Source organism: Salmo salar, chromosome 16 (genome assembly GCF_965601325.2).
Source record: "Salmo salar chromosome 16, fSalSal1, whole genome shotgun sequence".
Taxonomy (NCBI): domain Eukaryota; kingdom Metazoa; phylum Chordata; class Actinopteri; order Salmoniformes; family Salmonidae; genus Salmo; species Salmo salar.
Genome location: NC_138306.1, coordinates 18805733 through 18830000, shown reverse-complemented (window position 1 = coordinate 18830000; position 24268 = coordinate 18805733). Strand labels below are relative to the sequence as shown.

Below are 24268 nucleotides of genomic sequence, written 5' to 3'. Positions count from 1 at the left end.
TCTCTCCCTCGCCTGCTCGTTCCCCTCTCTCTCTCTCTCTCTCTCTCCTCCTCCCACTCACTGTGCCCCAGGAGAGCCACCAACCTCTGCTGTCGCTTTTCTCTTTCTCTCGCTCTTTCTATTTCCTCGCTCACTTCTGTGGAGTGAGGCAGCAGCTCCACGCTCAGGGCAACAGGGATATGACACACACACACACACAAAGAATGACAAATACACACTCAAACACTCACGGAATATGTGAAAGGACACACACGCACATATCATTCTTAGGCTTTTTAAAACATGCCAACATGTTTTGGCACAATATGTAAATGTCAGTGCTGTTGACTATCATTTAGCCTGTGAATTCTATCATATCAGAGTACAACCTATTTGAGTATGATACTGATTGACATTTAGCAACAGGACATGATCTCAATACTTGCTATTCTTCAAAAGGCAGTGGCATATCAAGGCAGCGCTACTTTTACTGTATGTAAACTCTTCAACGTCTCATCTCCCTATCCTCCTCCACTAAGACCTGCAGCAGACAAGCTTCACTTTACCCTCCAGAGTTGATCACCAACCCTGGAACTTTGTCTAGTTTTCCAACAACCCTCCCCCTCATATCACTCCCCCGTTGCCTCCTCCACTCTTTTCCACACTCCCTTCCCCAATTCACAGGCCCATGGTGAAGAGAGAGAGATGAGATAAAGGAGAGAGAGAAAGGAGAGAGAGAGAAAGAGAGAGGGAGGGGAGAAGTGCACCCACGCTCACTGCAGTATTGATTTGTTTGTTCAGCATTTGCTGCCCCCCTCTCTATCTATTCAACCCTTTCTCCCTCACAGTGTGAGCTTGTCCTCGAGTGCCACCCTGCCTTATATAAAAGCATGTAGAGGCCCACAGACTACTGATGATGAGGAGTCTGGGCTCAGGGACCACAGAGAGAGCGCAAGAGAGAGAGAGCGCTAGACACAGAGACAACGCGCGAGACACAGAGACAGAGCGCGAGACACAGAGACAGAGCGCGAGACACAGAGAGAGAGCGCGAGACACAGAGAGAGAGAGAGAGCGCGAGACACAGAGAGAGAGAGAGAGCGCGAGACACAGAGAGAGAGAGAGAGCGCGAGACACAGAGAGAGATGAGAGAGAGCGCGAGACACAGAGAGAGAGAGAGAGAGCGCGAGACACAGAGAGAGAGAGAGAGAGCGCGAGACACAGAGAGAGAGAGAGAGAGCGCGAGACACAGAGAGAGAGAGAGAGAGCGCGAGACACAGAGAGAGAGCGCGAGACACAGAGAGAGAGCGCGAGACACAGAGAGACAGATCCTACAGCACTGTGGGCAACAACTGATCTGAGTGCAGCCCACCCGGTCCATCATGACAGCGCAATATGAACCAACCAATCTTCATCTTCATTTGCTTTCATCTGTAACTGCAGCCAAATAGTGTGGTTGATACAACACGGTATATTCACATTGCTGCTACACTGGGGGAGTGGTTATCCTTCTAAAAAAGGTAATGACAGCAACACCCAAAGATGAACACACAACCAAAGCCGTTACTGTGACACCTAAGTCTGTGACAATACCATCCATTCATGAAAGTATCAGTATACAGTACTTTTTATCCAGGACGTTGGTATTGGTTACAGAGGGTAGTGCGTACAGCCCAGTACACTGGGGGTGAGATCCCTGTCATCCAGGACCTCTATACCAGGCGTTGTCGGAGGAAGGCCAAAATAATTGTCAAAGACTCAGGCCCCCCAAGTCAGACTGTTCTCTCTGCTACCACACTGCAAGTGGTACCGATGCACCTGGAACCAACAGGACCGTGAAAAGCTTCTACCACAAGACTGCTAAATAGTTCACCAAATAGCTACCCAGACTATCTGCATATACCCCCTTTGGCACCAACTCTTCTGATTCATCACATACGCTGCTGATAGTATTCATTATCTATCCCTTTGCCTAGTCACCATACCCTACTTACATGTACAGTACAGGGATTTCCCCATGAGGCCAATGGTCACTTTAAAACAGTTACATAGTTTAACGGCAGTGATAGGAGAAAACTGAGGATGGATCAACAACATTGTAGTTACTCAACAATACTAACCTAAATGACAGAGTGAAAAGGAAGCCTGAACAAAATTACAATTTTCCAAAACATGTGTCCTGTTTGTAACAAAGCACTAAAGTAATGTGGCAAAGCAATTCACTTTTTGCCTTAAATACAAAGTGTTATGTTTGGGTCAAATCCCCCAAAAATATATTACTAGGTACCACTCCTCATATTTTCAAGCATAGTGGTGGCTGCATCATGTTATGGGTACGCTTGTAATCGTTAAGAAATGGGAGGTTTTAGAGGATAAAAAAGAAACGGAATGGAGCTAAGCCCAGGCAAAATCCTAGAAGAAAATCTAGTTCAGTTTGCGTTCGACCACACACTGGGAGATTAATTCACCTTTCAGCAGGACAATAACCTAAAACACAAGGCCAAATCTACACTGGAGTTGCTTACCAAGAAGACGGTGAATGTTCCCGCGTGGCCGAGTTAGTTTTTTGTGGCCGAGTTACAGTTTTGACTTAAATCTGCTTGAAAATCTATGGCAAGACCTTAAAATAGTTGTCTTGCAATGATCAACTACCAATTTGACAGAGCATGAAAAATGTTGAAAATAATAATGGGCCACTTTTGTACAATCCAGGTGTGCAAAGCTCTTAAGACTTATCCAGAAAGACTCACAGCTGTAATTGCTGCCAAAGGGGATTCTAACATGTATTGACTCAGGGGTGTTAATACCTATGTAATCTAGATAATTCTCTGTATTTCATTTTCAATAATTTTTCAACAATTTTAAAAAACATGTTTTCAATGTCATTATGGGATATCAATTTAATCCATGTTGAATTCAAGCTGTAAAATGTGGAATAATTCAAGGGGTATGAATACTTTCTGAAGGCACAAAAGTATTCATTTTTTATATCTGTGACCATATTGTCCAGGAGTTTCTAGTGGATAGACCATATGGTTCAAGAGAAAATGGCCGAACTAATGAAAAAAGCATCTAATCAACAATGGCATTGTTTTCCAATTAACTCTGTAACTTCCAACTCAACTATTTACTTTTTTCACAACTGCCACCAGTTTTAACTTTTTTTGCTTACATATTTATTTGACTAAGTGTGTAAAAAAATATAAAGGATATTTCATGTTAAAACCCTAATTAAAAAACCAATGTTATTCACTAAGTTGATGGTTTATACTGTATTTAGTATAATGTTTATAGCTTTGTCATAAAACATTGTATTGTAAAAGTTTTATTTATTTGATTATTTTATATATTGTACATGTGATAAGCAATGTTCGGTCTAAATTTCACGAGCGTTCGCGCACTTCTTCCAGGAGTGCTGCACAGAAGAAATGCCATGCTGCGCAGAGACGCAAGAGACTGAACTTCACGGAGTTCGCCCCATTAGTTTGCACTATATAGATCAATGTTTTTTCTGTGATGAAATCAACATTATATCAGGCCTATTTCAACGCAACAAACCAAAACAAACCTAACTTTGCAAGATTGAGCACAATGGAGTAGAATTCTATTGGCGGGTAGCGCTTTTTTTTATGCGTGTGTGTTTCAGATCAGTTCAGATTTTTTTTACCTTTATTTAACTAGGCAAGTCAGTTAAGAACAAATTCTTATTTACAATGACGGCCTACTCGAACCCGGGTCTGTAGTGACGCCTCTTGCACTGCCTTAGACCGCTGCGCCACTCGGGAGCAGATAAGAGTGCAGAGCCTCGCGTCTGCACATTTGTTGATATTCTTTGCTAGTTAGCGACTTATTAGCCCAGTCATAGATAAGTATAGGTCAGCAATGAGAAGTTAATGCCTCCTACAAGAGCACATATGTCAAACTGTCAGGTAAAAAGCTTATGTCTTAAAGGGGCAGTGTTGTATTCTGAGACGGGCTTATTTTCATATTCAAACCTATAGCCAGACGGGAAGCCTGCATTGTCTAATTATCTGTATGGTAATAATAACAATAATAACATTTTAATATGTAAAGTGGTTTCTTGCATCAAAACACAACACAAGTAAAACAAATGTTTTAAATGTCAAGTCCTTCATAATGTTTTTTTTTGTTTGTTTTTTTAAGTCTGCATTGAACAACACATATAGGCTACTGTAAACTATATCACAGAAATTAAAAGCTATTTCCATGGGATTGGCTCTCTAGACACGCCACCACACCCTGGACACATGACACAATGGATACAATACCTCTGCAGTGCAGTACAGTGTGTGTGTGTGTGTGTGTGTGTGTGTGTGTGTGTGTGTGTGTGTGTGTGGTGTATTCCAGTGGAGGCTCCTCAGAGGAAGGGAAGGATAATAATCCTATGCAGTGAAATATTTAAACGTAAGTTATCCTTTTTAGATAAAACTATTTTCTCCATTGGTTTCATTGGTAGGCCTACATTATGCTCCAAAAGACACAATAGCCTATTAGCTACTGTCTTAAACTGTAAGGGTACAGCCTCAGTGTTCACTGTAAACGCGCGCCGGAAGTTGCACAGAATTCTCACAATGTTCAATTTTCCACTCACGAGACCTAACATTTGCTCAGTACCCCAACAAATTTGAGGGAACAGAAAGAATTAGACGCCTGTGACAATCTGAAATACCCAAAAAGGCCCCTAGATGTCATATTATAAAATTCCCCCAAAAGATGTGAAAGTTACCAAAATTCAGTTAAGTTTACTGATTAACTTAGAAAGTTTCCAGTAATATACCCTCCTCTTGTTGTCCTGTACATCCCTAACACCTTGTATGTAACACACCCTTGACATCATGTCCTGTTCAGTACTCACAGGCTCATCAAAGGCCTCCTTCTTGACCAGCATCTCTCGGAGTGTCTGCAGGATCTTAATGCACAGCTTTTCCTCCTTGTCCATCAGCTTCTTGGTGTGTTTGATCAGTCTGAATGACAAAGGGAAGAGTACAAACGGAACATCAGTACCATGGCTTTATTTATTCTAAGCACACCAACAGACGTGTGACCTATGACTGGAAGATCGTGAGGACAGAAAATAATAAACGAGACACTTTATTTTTGGAAACATTTTGGAAAAGTCAGAAGTCCAAAGTAAAACGCGAACCAGAGCAATGGACGGCCAAATGCAAACTTGTCACTGGTGTAAATGCTCAGTGAACGCAGCCCATAGATCGTGTTTGTGATGGTGTGTCTGATCAGAGTTCGTGACTGCATCTGTACCTCTGCCACACTCACTTGGACATGAAGGCCCCGCTCTCACAGCGCAGTCTGGCAGCCTCTGGGAACAGCAGCTCAGGGCTGTGTAGTACATCCACCAACACAGAGAACTCAGCCTGCACCATAGGACTGAACTGCTCCTCTAGACACGCCACCACACCCTGGACACATGACACAATGGATACAATTCCTCTGCAGTGTGTGTGTGTGTGTGTGTGTGTGTGTTTATTCCAGTGGAGGCTCCTCAGAGGAAGGGGAAGATAATAATCCTACGCAGTGAAATATTTAAAAATAAAAGTTATCCTGTTTAGATAAAACCATACTAAATATATTTACATGTCACCAAATAACTGATTAAAACACACTGTTTTGCAATGAAGGTCTACAAGTAGCCTCAACAGCACCATCTAGAGTAGCACCACCGTGTAGCTGGAGGACAGCTAGCTTCCGTGCTCCTCTGAGTACATTGAGTTCAATTCAAAACCTAGGAGGCTCATGGCTCCCACCCCCTTCCATAGGCTTAACAGTAATTATGACAACTTCTAGAGGATGTCCTCCAACCTATAGGTGCTCTTGCAGTATGAAGTAACATCTTGTCCATCCAATCAAAGGATCAGAGAATGAATCTAGAACTGAAAGCATAGGCTACAGCTAGCTAGCACTGCAGTGCTTAAAGTGTGGTGAGTAGTTGACTTAAAGAGAGAGAGAAATACAGTAGTTGAACAGTTTGGATTTTATACAAACTATTTTCTTCAAAAATTAAGGAGAAGCAGTGAGAGAGCTAGCTATATTTTGTATTTTTTTTACCTTAGTTTACATTTTACTTACTTAGCTAATGCAGTTAATTTTGCCTACTCAACAACCCGACTCAAACAGAGGAATGCTACTTACTGTGCCTTTGGAAAGTATTCAGACCCTTTGACTTTTTCCACATTTTGGTAGATTACAGCCTTGTTCTAAAATGTATTCAATTGTTTTTTTCAACCTACACACAATACCCCAAACAGAGTTTTAAAAATTGTTGCTAATTTATTAAAAATAAAGAACTGAAATATTACATTTACATAAATCTGAGGTCCTGAGCACTCTGGATCAGGTTTTCATCAAGGATCACTCTGTACTTTGCTCTGTTCATCTTTACCTTAATCATGACTCGTCTCCCAGTCCCTGCCACTGAAAAACATCCCCACAGCATGATGCTGCCACCACCATTGTTCACTGTAGGGATGGTGCCAGGTTTCCTCCAGACGTGACACTTTGCGTTTAGGCCGAAGAGTTTAATCTTGGTTTCATCAGACCAGTTAATCTTGTTTGTCATAGTCAGAGTCTTTTGGTGCCTTTTGGCAAACTCCAAGCGGGCTGTCATGTGTCTTTTACTGAGGAGTGGCTTCTGTCTGGCCACTCTACCATAAAGACCTGACTGGTGGATGCTGCAGAGATGGTTGACCATCTGGAAGGTTCTCCCATCTCCACAGAGGAACTCTGGAGGTCTGTCAGTGTAACCATCGTGTTCTTGGTCACCTCCCTGAACAAGGACCTTCTATCCGATTGTTCAGTTTGGCCGGGCGGCCAGCTCTAGGAAGAGTCTTAGTGGTTCAAAACTTCTTCCATTTAAGAATGATGGAGGCCACTGTGTTCTTGGGGACCTTCAATGCTGCAGACAATTTTTGGTACTCTTCCCCAGATCTGTGCCTCAACACAATCCTGTCTCGGAGATCTACAGACAATTCCTTTGACTTCATAGCTTGGTTTTTGCTCTGACATGCACTGTCAACTGTTGGACCTTATATAGACAGGTGTGTGCCTTTCTAAATCATGTCCAATCAATAAAATGTACCACAGGTGGACTCCAATCAAGTTGTAGAAACATCTCAAGGATGATCAATGGAAACAGGATGCACCTGAGCTTAATTTCAAGTCTCATAGCAAAGGGTCTGAATACTTATTTAAACAAGGTTTATTTTTTTGAAATTATGAATAAATTAGCAAAAATGTCTATAAACCTGTTTTTTCGCTTTGTCATTATGGGGTATTGCGTGTAGATTGCTGAGGACCTTTTTTTTTTTATAAGGCTGTAACATAACAAAATGTGGAAAAAGTCAAGGGGTCTGAATCCTTTTCGAAGGCAATGTATGTTAGCTTGCTGGCTAAGTATAACCAACACTGCAACTCTTCGAAGTCAAGGTAAGCATTCATTTTATAGATGTATTGGCACCGGACCTGCCGGTGTAACTGCTACAATTTTTGCTGTACACTGTACTGCGTGACTGTACACATGGCAAGAGTGTGCAAGGCGGTATTGAATATTTCACTGTCACCTTGATTACTCCAATTTGTCTCTCGACCTGTGCACCTACATTATAAACTTTAATTTGTAGGCTAGGTTGTAGCAACATCATGATGGGTATAGGGCAAATTCTAGAATGATGTAGTAGCCTAAACCTATCGATGTTACATTGAGCTGGGTGAATGGAATATGAATGACAGTCATGCAATATGCTGTAATACAAATTAGGCCATTGTCATAAATATACAAAACTGCCCCCCCTAATCTTGAACGGCAAGAACCGCCAGTGGCGTATTCATGTATATTTGTGCGAGTGCATATTTGTGTGTGTGTGTGTGTGTGTGTGTGTGTGTGTGTGTGTGTGAGTGTGAGAGAGAGAGATCACCTGCAGCTTCTCGATGATGCTCTTGTAGTCAGGCACTCCCAGGATCTCCTTGCGGAGCCGTGTGCGTGCTGAGGTCCTCCAGTCCTTGACAGCACGCTCCACCCTGTAGGTGTGGGCCTTCAGAGACAGAGTGTTCACCTGGCTGTCCAGATCCACCGGGATGGCAATGGCACGCGCCTTGGCTGGAGAGGAGACAGGGCGGAGACCTTATAACTAGGAACTGAAGGAGCCTCAAAGTAGGAGTGCTGATATCGGATCGGTTTCGCCTTGTAGACAATGTCGAATACTCTGAATCGCTTTCTGAAGATGGGCCCATATCTCTCTCAGACACACACATTCACACAAGCTGCCATGACACCCAATTAACCAACAGAGAAAGGCATATAGGCCTACTTTCTGTATTGTCTGCATACACAGTGGTGGCAGACTAACATGTACAGGGCTTATGGGGTGAGATTTAAAATATTTGCAATGTCTCCCTGTCATTATAGAAATCATTGACGTTTCCAGTCTACAAACCTTAGTCAAGGCCTGTCAAAGTGCAATCCCTGGGCTGCGAGACTCACCCACGTCAGCCAGTGTTTTGATGCAGCCCTCGATGTTGTTCTTCTGGGCTGAGCTGATCCAGGTGCAGTTATAGATCCTGAAGGAGGACTGGAGCAGCTGGATGAAGATGGGCTGGTGGGTCTGACATAGGAGAGGGAGGATAAACAGTCACTAAAACACTCCATAAACAAACACTTCAATAGCACTCAAAATTGTTGTGCAGATGGATAAGCATTTGCCTCAAGTGCCTGAACGGACTGAATTGAAACGTGAATGGCCCGGGGAAGGTATTTAAATGCCCATGTACAAGGTTCGCCTCTCTCCCAGGAATACCTGCAGGTTGGAGTTGTTCACAGGGAACTGGGAGCTAAAGAAGCCCTTGACGACGGCCATCACCGTCTCCGTCACGTACCTCTCCAGGGGAACGTTGGCATGGTTACGGTCCGTGGTGCTGTTGCACACCTAAAACCACAGAGGAGGAGAGTGGGATGTGAAGTCTGTCTGTCACTCAGGAGTGAGGGGGGAAGAGACTGACCTGGGGTCTCTCTCATTTTGCTGTTGTAATATTTTATATGACAATAAACAAAAACATACATAGACAAAAACAATGGACAACTTAACATTTACATACATACTCTACATCTCCACAAACATTAAGGACATGACACTTGCTCAGACCCACATGTTCCCACAGTATCCACACCCAATGTTGTTTATACTGCTTGTAAGACTGCCCCATATGACTTCAAAATGTGTTATGTTGTTTTTGTCTGTAGACAGATTTTTCCCCATATTTAAATAAAGCATTTGATTCTTCCATTCTCTTAACGTTGTAGTATCATTTCACTTCCAGTATTTAAGTAATAGCTTCTTCAATATAAAGTGATGGAAAGAATATTGTCCAACCCATTGGCTAGCCTACCGCACATCCAATGTCTCGAAATATTCAGATAGATGGATTAAAAGTAAACTTGCATTGTAAAACTTCTGACAGACAGCTTTCTAACGCTGCCCATAACTTTTGGAATTTATAGTACTCCAAGAAGGCCTGAGTTCTTGAGTCATTGTTAGTTTTACACTTAAGACATGACTCTGCCATTGTGCTGTAGAATGTGTGAAATGTGTCTCTTGTATAATAAAATCTATACATTAGTTTATACAGGATTAAGCATACATTTTCGTTATTTGTAATTTGGTTCATTATGTTCCAACACTCCCTCCATCTTTTGCCATTATCAGTTTTTTTAAATCTTGGTTCCAATAGTTTGTCAGTTGGATAGGCTCTCTGCAAGGTTTTGTATACATCTTACCTATCATATGACTGACTATCTTTTTCCGACTCAAATGGGATTCCCTCAACATCGCTCTGATGTCCAAAAGCTTTCAGGGCAACATTTTGTGATATAAAACTTTTATATTTGAAAATATCTACATTGGTCATTGCTTTTTAATTCGGTCATGGAAATGATTTTATTTCCTATTACCTACGTCATTTACGGTTTCCATGCCTTTAATTTGTGGGCCAATTTATCTGTGAATTCTGAAACGCTATCAAAGGATTGTTCCATAAGGGTGTGTTTTTATGGAGTGATATTGGTTCTTGAAGAATCCGTTTAATTTTCTTCCATGTTGTTCTAATGTTAGTTGTTAATGTTCTTAGCTCCATCCTTTGAAAACAGACACGTGAAAAGATTGCACCTCTTCATTATGTAGCATGCACCTCTTCATTATGTACCCATTGTTCCTCTTTACTGCATTTAACTAAATATCACAAGTAAAAGCCTTGGGTGGCGTGTTGATACAATTCCAAATCTGGAAGGTTAAAACCACCCTCAGATGAATACTTTGCTTTAGGAGTGTTATTTGTCTTATGGCCGAGTACACGTTTTTTAAGAACGTCTTCGGTGGGGTAATTCTACCTGTAAGGCTTATGGGGAGATTGTTCCATTTAATTAGAACTGCTTTCATGTTGTTGAGTAATGGGATAAAGTTATTTGTCGTCACTTATTAAGCATCCTAAGTATTTCATATTTTTTGTGGTCCACTAGGTTCGGCATCGGGCCAAATTTTTATTGAGCTAATAGTCGACGGGCCAGAACATAATTAGTATATAATATTAGCACAAATAATTGGCCAACACTACAAATTGAACAACATGTTTAACACATCCAATTAGTAGGCTAGATAATAAATTCAGTGACAATAACATCATTTCGATCTGATTACGCTCATAAAATCACGTCTCCATAAAGATGGCGCCGAAGAGGATGGCTGACGGTTTACATGCTCCAATTGTGCTATTTTGTTGTTTGTAACTTATTTGTTGACTTATTTTGTACAAAATATTGCTGCTACCATCTCTTATGACCGAAAATAACTTCTGGACATCAGAACAGCGATTACTCACCACGAACTGGAAGAAGCTTATTCCTTTAACGAGTCCGACGAGAAGGATATACTGCTCTCCCGGGAACAAGCCCAATTCCCTGTCATTAGCGCGAAGAAAAGACAGAGCAAAAGAGGATGCAGATCGGGCTGTTCTGAGAATCCGTAGGCGAGCAAGTAAAATCCCACGTCCATCTGTCCTACTTGCTAACATGCAATCATTGGAAAATAAAATTGATGACATACGATTAAGATTATCCTCCCAACGGGACATTAAGAACTGTAATATCTTATGTTTCACCGAGTCGTGGCTGAACGACAACACGGATAATATAGAGCTGGAGGGATTTTCAATGCACCGACAGAACAGAGAAGCTATGTCTTAAGACGATGGGTGGGGGTGTGTGTCTTTTTGTCAATAACAGCTGGTGCTGTTATTGACATAAGTCAATCAAGAAGTGCCTGCGCATCAAATTCACACCAATGTCACGCGACATCCACAAGATCGTGTCCGAGGGGAAATGCAACTTTTCCCATTGAGTAAGTCACTTGTTGGCCTATATGACTATATTTAGTAAATACTAACATTATTGTGAGTGCTTATGCATGGATATTTAGGTCTCAAGAGGACAGTATTTTCTGTTTGTTCTGTTGTTAAAGGAGCGGACCATCCCGATACAGACGCCACCTTTTTTTCTTTAAAATTATTGTTTTATGTAGGATGCTACATTTTTGGCCAGTCGCAATAGTAAGTAGGCCTTACAAATACAAACATCCCACTTCTATTAGGTCACATATAATTATTTATTGTAAAAGATGCTGTTAAGCCTCATAACTGGCTGAGGTAGGCTAAGTTATTTTATATAGGCCTAGGCTCTGAAGAAATATTCTCCAATTAAGCAAATCAAATCAAATGTATTTATATAGCCCTTCTTACATCAGCTGATATCTCAAAGTGCTGAACAGAAACCCAGCATAAAACCCCAAACAGCAAGCAATGCAGGTGTAGAAGCCCTCTTGTTTTTTGTAAAGTCAAATTAAAATGAATATTATTGGTGAAATTAATTACTCGACTGGTGTAGGTTTTCTCCATCTGTTGCTGTGCAACACTTGCATAACAAGTTACATATATTTTCAGCACCAGTTGGTGTTGACCTCCGATTGATTGCTGTGCGGTTGCAGCTTTACATTTCACCACCACAAAATGGTTTGCTGCCTGCTTTATTAGTTGACTGTGTCCTGCATTCTCTCTCCTCATGAATGAAGTTAAAATGTTACTTTTGCATTATTTAGGTAGGGTAACTTCCTTCTTAGGACATTGCATTTGGGAGTTTTTGCATCTCGGGTCCGAGATTTTTTTTATTATATACAGTACCATTCAGAAATGTGGATACACCTACTCATTCCGAGGTTATTTATTTATCTTGACAATTGTCAACATTGTAGAATAATAGTGAAGACATCAAAACTATGAAATAATACATATGGAATCCTGTAGTAACCAATTTGTTTTTAACATATCAAAATGTATTTTATATTCGATCAATCTATTTGACCAAGAAGGAGAGTGATGGAGTGTTGCATCAGATGACCTGGCCTCCACAATCACCCGACATCAACCCAATTGAGATGGTTTGGGATGAGTTGGACCGCAGAGTGAAGGAAAAGCAGCCAACAAGTGCTCAGCATACTCCTTCAAGATGGTTGGAAAAGCATTCCAGGTGAAGCTGGTTGAGAGAATGCCAAGAATGTGCAAAGCTGTCATCAAGACAAAGGGTGGCTACTTTGAAGAATCTAAAATATATTTTCATTTGTTTAACACTTTTTTGATTATATAGATATATATATAGATATCCAAATATAAATATAAATATATAGATATATATATATATTAAATATTCATAATTCATTTGGGGGGCCAAATAATATTGCTGGTTGGCAAGATTGGCCCACTGGCCGCCAGTTGGTGAACCCTGAATTAAAGGATTGCTGTAGATCATGAGTTATTCTGTTTCATATTACCATATAACTATATTATAAAGGTATAAATACTGTACAAAGCCGGAACACCAGTAACTGCTGGGTAGTTGAAGTCAAATGTTTATTTTTTTTTTATTTTTTTTAATCTTTTTCCCCTGAGGGGGCCTTATTGCTATTATAAACTGGTTACCAAAGTCCTCAGAGCAGTAAAAAAAATTATTTTGTCATACCTGTGGTATATGATCTGATATACCATGGCTGTCAGCCAATCAGCATTCAGGGCTCAAACCACCCAGATTATAAAGATAAATAACGCACACTCTAGAATGCCCTTCAAGCCAATCAGAAACAACTATTCAACAATGCCATGGTATAAGGATAAATCTACATCTTGTTTTTAACATATTGTATTATACTGAAACATGTTCTTGTATTTGTTTGTAAGTGTCCATGTTAAATAAACCCTGTTTGATTAATATTTATCTAATATTTGCCATTCTGCTGCTTATGAGTTTTGCTATTTTATTGTCGTAATATATTACATTTATGGGTTTGTAATATCTGCAGAGGACTCTACAGATTTTTCTGGTTTTAATATAATTGAAATAACAGTTCGATACATGGAACTTGGAATCCCTAAATTGAGTGACACGTGTTGTCATTTGAGTAAATAAGGGCGGTACTTTGTCCCAGAAGATCAAATAAAATTATATAAGAAAGCCATCGATCCCTGGTGCTTTTCTCTGGGTGAAGATTTTTAAAAGTATCTAACATTTCTTTTTGGGTGATTTCCATTTTTAGCCTGGTGTATATCTCAATAACAGTCTAAAGAACTTCTCTTTTCCTTTCCCTCATCTACACTGAACTGGGGAAAGGCCCATACCCTGAAGGGACCCACCATGTTGCTTTCACTTACACTGACACTACAAAACATTAAGGACAACTGCTGTTTCCATGACACAGACTAACCAGGTGAATACAGGTGAAAGCTAAAACCCCTTATTGATGTCACTTGTTAAATCTACTTCAAATCAGTGTAGATGAAGACAAGTTAAAGATGGATTTTTAAGCCTCGAGACAACTGAGACATGGATTGTCAACAGTATGTTGTGCCACTCAGAGGATAAATGGATAAAACAAAAGATTCAAGTGCCTTTTAATGGGGTATGGTGGTGGTGGTAGCAGTAGTAGGTGCCAGGCAAACGCTTTCGCCACCTTATAAAGTCCATGCCCTGAGGCTATTCTGAGGGGGGTAGTGCTATGAGGAGGACCTTAGTGAGGACGTTACCCGTGCCATGTCCACCAGGAAGTTCTCAAAGAGCTTCCAGATGTGGTGGCTGGTGTAGATCTCCTTCATCTCCACCTCCGTGTCCACGTAGCAGTGGTTCACAAAGTTCACGTAGGCCGTCTTCACCTGGGGAGGGAGGGCCAATAGAAACCATGCATTCAGATGATTGACAGGTGTGAGAGATTACACTGAGGTGAATGAATGCTAGGCTATATCAAGGCTGGCTGTTCTGGAATGAAATGTTATGCATCTGTATGCAAACAATGGGTGCATGCCAATTGTCTATAATGGAATACTATCTTGCTTTACTTTCCCTCATCTGCACTGATGCAAAACAGCTGAACAGATTAATTCCAATTCACAGTACGCATTTACCAAGCGTCATGCCACTCTTACCTATCCTCTGTATCCTCAGATTAGTGCAGATGAGGTTGAATACAAGGGTAGAAAATCACATTAGACTACTGAATCACACCCCAGCACCAAATGACAAAGCCTCTCAATATGACCTCATCCCTTCCCCTGTACCTCAGGGATGCAGTCTTCGTGGGTGACCACTTTGACGATGTCGTCGAGGGGCAGCAGGGAGTTACATTTCAGCTCGGTGTAGACGTTCTTGCCCTCGGTGCAGACGGCGAGGAGCTCTACCAGGGTGTTGTGGTAGGCCAGGGCGCCGTCCTCGTCCCTACGCTCCAGCTCGCAGCACATCATCTGGAACAGCACCGGGAAGGAGGAGCGGTCATTGTAGAACACCAGCACGTCCTCGCCACCGTTCACCAGCTGGGGGTGGGATGGACAGAAAAGCAGACAGACGAGTGGAGGTTAGACAGGGAATACCTTTTCACTAGTGGGGATAACCAATATTGATAATTCAATATGATATTAAAATGAGCAAGACAAAGTGTGATAGTGGTTCATTCTTCCAGTTAAACTAAACTGAGACTCAACATGCAATGACTTCCTGTAACGTCCTCAACCAAGATTCCAACCAACGTCTATGGGCAAATAAATAAATTCATCCACAAGGCATTTTCTAAAAGTAGTCACATTTTAAGTCTCTCGTGTTTCAAACATCTCTAGCAAGCCCTGGCTAGTTTGGAGATAGTGGTACTGGAAACCATGCTATTGTGGTGTCTCCACAGCCTTACAAAGACAGCATCATCATCATCCCTCGCCCACCTCGGTCATGACCTTGTCCTGGCACTTTTTCACGTACTTCCCGTCGGCCTTGACGATGGTCAGGAGGAACTTGAGGTACTGGACGTGTCGGCCGTGCGTCTCAATGCAGTGGACAAAATGGTGGACCACGCGGTCGCTGATCTCGTTGCACAGGTGGAAGTTGTTCATGAAGATGTGGCGCATGGTCTCAGCCTCCAGGAGCTGGAGAGAGGGAGAAGATGTGCACAGTGAATTCACATTCATTGACATATGGATATCCAGTAATGGAATGCATTTATTGAGTTGAAAAATAGTAAGAAGTGAACAAACATGTACAGTACCAGTCAAAAGTTTGGACACACCTACTCATTCAAGGGTTTTTCTTTATTTTAACTATTTTCTACATTGTAGAATAATAGTGAAGACATCTAAACTATGAAATAACACATATGGAATCATGTAGTAACCAAAAAGTGTTAAACAAATCAAAATATATTTTATATTTGAGATTCTTCAAAAAGCCACCCTTTGCCTTGACAGCTTTGCACAATCTTGGCATTCTCTCAACCAGCTTCACCTGGAATGCTTTTCTAACAGTCTTGAAGGAGTTTTCACATATGCGGAGCACTTGTTGGATGCTTTTCCTTCACTCTGCGGTCCAACTCATCCCAAACCTTCTCAATTGGGTTGAGGTGAGGTGATTGTGGAGGCCAGGTCATCTGATGCAGCACTACATCACTCTCCTTCTTGGTCAAATAGCCTGTAGGTGTGTTGTGTCATTGTCCTTTTGAAAAACAAATGATCGTCCCACTAAGCCCAAACCAGATGGGATGGCGTGTCACTGCAGAATGCTGTGGTAGCCATGCTGGCTAAGTTTGCCTTGAATTCTGAATAAATCACACACATTGTCACCAGCAAAGCACCCCCACACCATCACACCTCCTCCTCCATGCTTCACGGTGGGAACCACACATGTGGAGATCATCCGTTCACCTACTTTGCGTCTCACAGACACAGCTGTTGGAACCAAAAATCTCAAATTTGGACTCATCAGACCAAAGGACAGATTTCCACTGGTCTAATGTCCATTGCTCGTGTTTCTTGGCCCAAGCAAATGTCTTCTTCTTATTGGTGTCCTTTGGTAGTGGTTTCTTTGCAGCAATTGAACCATGAAGGCCTGATTCACGCGGTCTCCTCTGAACAGTTGATGTTGAGATGTGTCACCTCTGTGAAGCATTTATTTGGACTGCAATTTCTGAGGCTGGACACTAATGAACTTATCCTCTGCAGCAGAGGAAACTCTGGGTCTTCCTTTCTTGTGGCAGTCCTCATCAGAGACAGTTTCATCATAGCGCTTGATGGTTTTTGCGACTGCACTTGAAGAAACATTCAAAGTTCTTGACATTTTCCGGATTGACTGACCTTCATGTCTTAAAGTAATGATGGACTGTCATTTCTCTTTGCTTATTTGAGCTGTTCTTGCCATAATATGGACTTGGTCTTTTATCAAATAGGGCTATCTTCTGTATACCACCCCTACCTTGTCACAACACAACTGATTGGCTCAAACGCATTCAGAAGGAAAGTTTTAACAAGGCACACCTGTTAATTGAAATGCATTCCAGGTGACTACCTCATGAAGCTGGTTGAGAGAATACCAATAGTGTGCAAAGCTGTCATCAAGGCAAAGGGTGGCTCCTTTGAAGAATCTCAAATATAAAATATATTTTGATTTGTTTAACATAACAATTTTTGGTTACAACATGATTCCATATGTGTTATTTCATAGTTTTCAATGTTGATAATCAAAATAAAGAAAAATCCTCGAATGAGTAGGTGTGTCCAAACGTTTGACTGGTACTGTATGTCCCGTGTATGTGTTTGTGAGTGTGTGTCCATGCATGCATACAGTGTGTGCGTGTGTGTGTGCACGCACAGTGGGCATGAATGAATGCGTGCATGCATGTTTGTGTGAGCGTACCCCTGGTGAAAGGAACAGGTTGAGGTATTTGTGGAGCAGAGCCTGGTTCTGACTGTTCCCTCTACAGAAGTACTGCAGGAAAACATGGGCCAGGGTCATGATCTCATTCATCTTCGCATCACTCTGGGGACACAGACAGACAGGAGTCACAACACAGTTTCACAATTGCATCAACACAAAATCAATCCCTACAGATGGTCCAACAAAGCTACCAGGGCGGCGTTTATATATCTAGTCAAGCTTTATCCAGGTAAAGTCTGGTTATTGAGCATAACAATATCCATGTAAGGCTTTGAGGGGCCTCATCTGAAGCATTTCTTTTAAACCCAAATGGACTGGGCGCCTATGTGTGTTTGACACTTAGTGTAATTACTGAAATCTCTAAACGTGATGACGTGCTCACCTTCTCATAAGGTATCTGGAGCAGGTCCAGCACCACAGAGTGAGCCCCCATGTTCTTCAGCAGCCTCTGCTGCTGCACACAACTCTTCTTACTGGGGTAACACAGCTTACTGAGCCGCAGCAGGATCTACAGACCACACATACACACAGATCAGACAAACATACAGCACATTCAGAAAGTATTCAGATCCCTTTTTCCACTTAATCACATTACAGCCTTATTCTAAATGGATGAAATTGTTTTTTCCCCCCCTCTCATTAATCTACAAACAATATCCCATAATGACAAAGCAAAAACTGTTTTTTTAGAAGAAAAAAAAAAATACAAATGAAATATCACATTTGCATAAGTATTCAGACCTTGTACTCAATACTTTGTTGAAGCACCTTTAGCAGCAATTACAGCCTCGAGTCTTCTTGGGTATGACGCTACAAACTTGGCACACCTGTATTTGGAGAGTTTCTCACATTCTTCTCTGCAGATCCTCTCAAGCTCTGTCAGGTTGGATGGGGAGCGTCGCTGCACAGCTTCTTTCAGGTCTCTCCGGAGATGTTCGATCAAGTCCGGGCTCTGGCTGGGCCACTCAAGGACATTCAGAGACTTGTCCCGAAGCCACTCCTGCATTGTCTTGGCTGTGTGCTTAGGGTTGTTGTCCTGTTGGAAGGTGAACCGTCTCCCCAGTCTGAGGTCCTGAACGCTCTGGAGCACGTTTTCGTCAAGGATCTCTCTGTACTTTTCTCTGTTCATCTTTACCTCGATCCTGACTAGACTCCCAGTCCCTACAGCTGAAAAACATCCCCACAGCATGATTCTGCAACCACCATGCTTCACCGTAGGGATGGTACCATGTTTCCTCCAGAAGTGATGCTTGGCATTCTGGCCAAAGAGTTCAATGTTGGTTTCATCAGACCAGAGAATCTTGTTTCTCATGGTCTGAGAGTCCTTTAGGTGCCTTTTACTGAGGAGTGGCTTCTGTCTGGCCACTCTACCATAAAGGCCTGATTGGTGGAGTGCTGCAGAGATGATTGTCCTTCTGGAAGGTTCTCCCATCTCCACAGAGGAACTCTAAAGCTCTGTCAGAGTGACCATCAGGTTCTCAGTCACCTCCCTGACCCAAGGCCCTTCTCAACCGGTTGCTCAGTTTGGCTGGGCGGCCAGTTCTCGGAGTCTTGGTGGTCCAAACTTCTTCCATTTAAGAATGATGGAGGCAACTGTGTTCTGGAGGACCATATACTGCAGACATTTTTGGTACCCTTTCCCAGATCTGTGCATCGACACAATCCTGTCTCGGAGCTCTACGGACAGTTCCTTCGACCTCATGGCTTGTTTTTGCGCAGACATGCACTGTCAACTGTGGGACCTGATATAGACAGGTGTGTGCCTTTCCAAATCATGTCCAATCAATTGAGTTTACCACAGGTGGACTCCAATCAAGTTGTAGAAACATCTCAAGGATGATCAATGGAAACAGGATGCACCTGAGCTCAATTGAGTCTCATAGCAAAGGGTCTGAATACTTATGTAAATCTTTTTTTATTTTTAATACATTTGCAAAACAGTTAAAAAAACTGTTTTCCCCTTGTCATTATGGGGTATTGTGTGTAGATGCATTTTAGAATAAGGCTGTAACGTAACAAAATGTGGAAAAAGTCAAGGGGTCTGAATACTTTCTGAATGAACTGTACATGCATTTAATGGCTACATAGCAATAAGTCTAAACAACACTTTTTCAGCTGCTTTAATTTAATGTTACTGAAGCGCATTCAATTCAATGTTATTGTATCCCCTCTGGAGCTTTTAAGAAAGGCAAGGCAGGTTACAAGGCAGGCAAGTCCAGCTCATGTTGACCACACATTGGCCAGTGATGTGAGGTCTGTAAATTGTTAGTGTGCAATCAATAACCCCAGCGTCATGATGTATTTTCACTGACTAATTGATTACGCTGCCAATACCACACACTATAAGGGGACAGAATGGCAGGCCACCTCTTTGACGATGTTGTAGTTGTTGGCTTTGTTGCTGTCTATATGGGGCTTCACATCCCCATCCTGTACTGGACTCAGGATGCCCGCCTCCTGTCATTCACACACAACAGAAAAATATTTGGAAGTTAGGATTCAGCCCTCCCTTAGCCATTAATCCTCTACGCTGTGTGGCCTATAGGGGGCATACTATACGATAGTGTACTGAAGAATACTGTAAAGTATAGTGTTGTACCTCCATGGTCTGCTCCTTGACCTGGCTGTCTCCTATGTCCTCATTTCCGTAGCCTCCACTCTTCTCCACCCACAGTTCAGACTTCTCCACCGCCAGCCTGAGCTGGTCCAGGTTGGTCTTGATCTGCTTGTAGTTCTCCACATCCTGCTCCGACACCAGCAACTGCACCTGCAGGGGACCAGAGGAACACACAGTGAAATCAGACTCACACATAAAAACAGAGATCAGGAGCACGCTCACGAACCACCAACTGTGCCTTTACCTGTTTGAAGGCCTGTAGGACCTCGGCTCTCTGGCTGAAGTGTTTGAACATGAGCTGCAGTGAGCCGGACACCAGCGGGGTGTAGTCCTGCATGATGAGATGGATCAGAACCCTCAGGAAGGTCCTGCCTCCCTCATCATCCAGCTCCACAGCACTACACTCTGAACTAGAAGGACCAAACACAGGGGTAGAGAGAGAAATTGTTACAGGCACGGCACGACGCACTGAATTGGAAGCACCAGACACAGGGTTAAAATAAAATAGTATTTTTCACGTGACGAATACAACGGGTGTAGATTTAACGTGAAATGATTGCTTACGAGCCCTTACATTTACATTACATTTACGTCATTTAGCAGACGCTCTTATTCAGAGCGACATAGAAATTGGTGCATTCACCTTATGATATCCAGTGGAACAACCACTTTACAATAGTACATCTATATCTTTTTGGAGGAGGGGGGGGGTAGAAGGATTACTTTATCCTATCCCAGGTATTCCTTAAAGAGGTGGGGTTTCAGGTGTCTCCGGAAGGTGGTGATTGACTCCGCTGTCCTGGCGTCGTGAGGGAGCTTGTTCCACCATTGGGGTGCCAGAGTAGCGAACAGTTTTGACTGGGCTGAGCGGGAACTGTGCTTCCGCAGAGGTAGGGGGGCCAGCAGGCCAGAGGTGGATGAACGCAGTGCCCTTGTTTGGGTGTAGGGACTGATCAGAGCCTGAAGGTACGGAGGTGCCGTTCCCCTCACAGCTCCGTAGGCAAGCACCATGGTCTTGTAGCAGATGCGAGCTTCAACTGGAAGCCAGTGGAGTGTGCGGAGGAGCGGGGTGACGTGAGAGAACTTGGGAAGGTTGAACACCAGACGGGCTGCGGCATTCTGGATGAGTTGTAGGGGTTTAATGGCACAGGCAGGGAGCCCAGCCAACAGCGAGTTGGCTCCAAATGAAGCAGAGTAAAAAAACAAATGTAATAACATTTGGAATAGAAAGAGGGGTATGAGGTAATTGAGGTATATATTTACATGAAGGCAGGGTAAAGTTACACTTAGATTGGAGTCATTAAAACTTGTTTTTCAACCACAAGTCGGTTAGGACATCTACTTTGTGCATGACACATTTAAGAATGTGAAATGTCAGAATAATAGTAGAGAGAATTATTTATTTCAGCTTTAATTTCTTTCATCACATTCCTAGTGGGTCAGAAGTTTACATACACTCAATTAGTATTTGGTAGCATTAAACAATTTAAACTTGGGTCAAACATTTCAGGTAGCCTTCCACAAGCTTCCTACAATAAGTTGGGTGAATTTTGGCCCATTCCTCTTGACAGAGCTGGTGTAACAGTCAGGTTTGTAGGCCTCCTTGCTTGCACATGCTTTTTCAGTTCAGCCCACAACATTTCTAGAGGATTGAGATCAGGGCTTTGGCCACTCCAATACCTTGACTTTGTTGTCCTTAAGCCATTTTGCCACAACTTTGGAAGTATGCTTGGGGTCATTGACCATTTGGAAGACCCATTTGCAACCAAGCTTACACTTCCTGACTGATGTCTTGAGATGTTGCTTCAACATATCTACATAATATTCCTTCCTCATGACACCATCTATTTTGTGAAGTGCACCAGTCCCTCCTGCAGCAAAGCACCCCCACAACATGATGCTGCCACCCCCGTGATTCACGGTTGAGATGGTGTTCTTCGGCTTGCAAGCCTCCCCCTTTTTCCTCCAAACATAGCAATGGTCATTATGGCCAACAATCTATTTTTGTTTCATCAGACCAGAGGACATTTCTCCAAAAAGTACGATCTTTGTCCCCATGTACATACGCAAACCGTAGTCTGGCTTTTTTATGGCGGTTTTGGAGCAGTGGCTTCTTCCTTGCTGAGCGGCCTTTCAGGTTATGTCGATATAGGACTCGTTTTACTGTGGATATAGATACTTTGTACCTGTTTCCTCCAGCATCTTCACAAGGTCCTTTGCTGTTGTTCTGTGATTGATTTGCACTTTTCGCACCAAAGTACGTTCAACTCTAGGAGACAGAACGCGTCTCCTTCCTGAGCGGTATGACGGCTGCGTGGTCCCATGGTGTTTATACTTGCGTACTATTGTTTGTACAGATGAACGTGGTACCTTCAGGCGTTTGGAAATTGCTCCCAAGGATGAATCAGACTTGTGGAGGTCTACAATGTTTTGGCTGATTTCTTTTGATTTTCCCATGATGTCAAGCAGAGGCACTGAGTTTGAAGGTAGGCCTTGAAAAACATCCACAGGTACACCTCCAATTGACTCAAATGATGTCAATTAGCCTATCAGAACCTTCTAAAGCCATGACAACATTTTCTGGAATTTTCCAAGCTGTTTAAAGGCACAGTCAACTTAGTGTATGTAAACTTCTGACCCACTGGAATTGTGATACAGTGAACTATAAGTGAAAAAAATCTGTCTGTAAAAATTGTTGGAAACATTACTTGTGTCATGCACAAAGTAGATTTCCTAACCGTCTTGCCAAAACTATAGTTTGTTAACAAGACATTTGTGGAGTGGTTGAAAAACGAGTTTTAATGACGCCAACCTAAGTGTATGTAAATTTCCAACTTCAACTGTATGTGTGTGGGTTTTGTGTGAGGGTGTAGTGAGTGTGTTTATAGTCAGTGCAAGATAGACCAGGTAACCATTTAATTCACTATTAAGTAGTCTTTTGGCTTGGGGGTAGCAGCTGTACCGGAGCCCGTTGGTCTGAGAGCAGATGCTCCAGTACCGTTTGCTGGACAGTAGCAGAGTGAACATTCTATGGATTGGGTGGCTGTAGTCTTTGGCAATTTTTCAGGCCCTCCTCTGACACTGCCTGATCTAGAGGTCCTGTATGGCAGGGAGCTCAGCCCCAGTGAAGTACTGGGCTGTCCACACTCTGTAGCGCTTTGCAGTTGAGGATCGTGCATTTGCCCATACCAAGTGGTGATAAAGCCAGTAAAGATGCTTTCAGTGTTGCATCTGTAGAACTTTTTCATGATCCGAGGGCCCATAACCTCCTGAGAGGGAAGAGGGGATGTCGTCCCCTCTTCACGACTCTGCAGGTGTGAGTGGACTATGTTAAGTCCTTAGTGATGTGGACGCCATGGAATTTGAAGCTCTCAACCAGCCCCGGTGATGTGGATGGGGGCGTGCCTTCCCCTCTTTCTCCTGTAGTCCACAATCAGCTCCTTGGTCTTTCTGACATTGAGGGAGAGATTGTTGTCCCGGTACCACACGGGCCAAATCTCTGACCTTCTGCCTGTAGGCAGTCTCATCACCGTCAGTGATCAGAACTACCACCGTCGTGTTGTCAGTAAACTTGATGTTGTTGGAGTCGTGCGTGGCCATGCAGACATGGTTGAACAGGGAGTACACATACCCCTGAGGGGCCCCCGTGTTGAGGGTCAGCGTGGCAGAGGTGCTGTTGCCTACCCTCACCACCGGGGGCCGTCCCGTCAGGAAGTCCAGGATCCAGTTGCAGAGGGAGGGGTTCAGTCCCAGGGTCTCCAGTTTGGTGATGAGCTTGGAGGGGAATATGGTGTTGAACACTGACCTGTAGTCTATGAACAGCATTCTCACTAGTTATTTCCCCTCCTGTCCAGGTGGGAGAGGGCAGTGTGAATTGGAGTGAGTCCAGGGTGCCTGAGATGATGTTACTGATGTGTGTTATGAGAAGCCTTCCAAAGCACTTCATAATTACAGATGTGAGTGCAACAAGGCAATAGTCACTTAGGCAGGCTACCTTGGAGTTCTTGTTACAGACACAGCACAATGTTCTGAACTGGAGTCACACACAGGGTTTTAGACAGACACGGGGAGACACAGACATATAGGCACACACACACACCACTTTTCTCTGAACTAAAACCATAGTGCATCCTTTTTCTCACACACAAACATAACACATGTATGTAGACCAACACAGACAGATACAGGCACACACAGTTGATTTACCTTCCAGCAAACATTGTCTCTGCTTTGGCTGCAATCTCGTCAATGTCTGGATCTGAAACTGTGCAAAATATTGTGAATCACTGAACCCAGTAATAGAAAGCCCAATTACAGAAAGTAATTAGTGGCTGTGACAGCACAGCGCAAACAATTGATTACAACAG

The 24268-nt window shown here is 42.8% G+C and overlaps 1 protein-coding gene across 3 annotated transcripts in view; it reads right to left on the bottom strand.

The window, feature by feature from the left end:
• Window positions 1-24268, bottom strand: part of LOC106573309 (inositol 1,4,5-trisphosphate-gated calcium channel ITPR2) — a 178625-nt gene that overhangs the window by 109792 nt on the left and 44565 nt on the right. For all 3 annotated transcript variants that reach the window (XR_006759687.2, XM_045697031.2, XM_045697032.2), the window contains exons 24-37: window positions 24108-24165; window positions 20146-20311; window positions 19884-20051; window positions 19652-19741; window positions 17667-17792; window positions 17264-17386; window positions 15304-15504; window positions 14653-14904; window positions 14125-14250; window positions 8805-8933; window positions 8492-8612; window positions 7926-8107; window positions 5272-5414; window positions 4853-4961 (exon numbers count right to left, since the gene is read on the bottom strand). Coding sequence is in view for 2 of the 3 variants with exons in the window: in XM_045697031.2 (XP_045552987.1) it covers window positions 4853-4961; window positions 5272-5414; window positions 7926-8107; window positions 8492-8612; window positions 8805-8933; window positions 14125-14250; window positions 14653-14904; window positions 15304-15504; window positions 17264-17386; window positions 17667-17792; window positions 19652-19741; window positions 19884-20051; window positions 20146-20311; window positions 24108-24165 (1994 nt within the window). In the remaining variant the exon portion in view is untranslated. The remainder of the gene's footprint in view (window positions 1-4852; window positions 4962-5271; window positions 5415-7925; window positions 8108-8491; window positions 8613-8804; window positions 8934-14124; window positions 14251-14652; window positions 14905-15303; window positions 15505-17263; window positions 17387-17666; window positions 17793-19651; window positions 19742-19883; window positions 20052-20145; window positions 20312-24107; window positions 24166-24268) is intronic.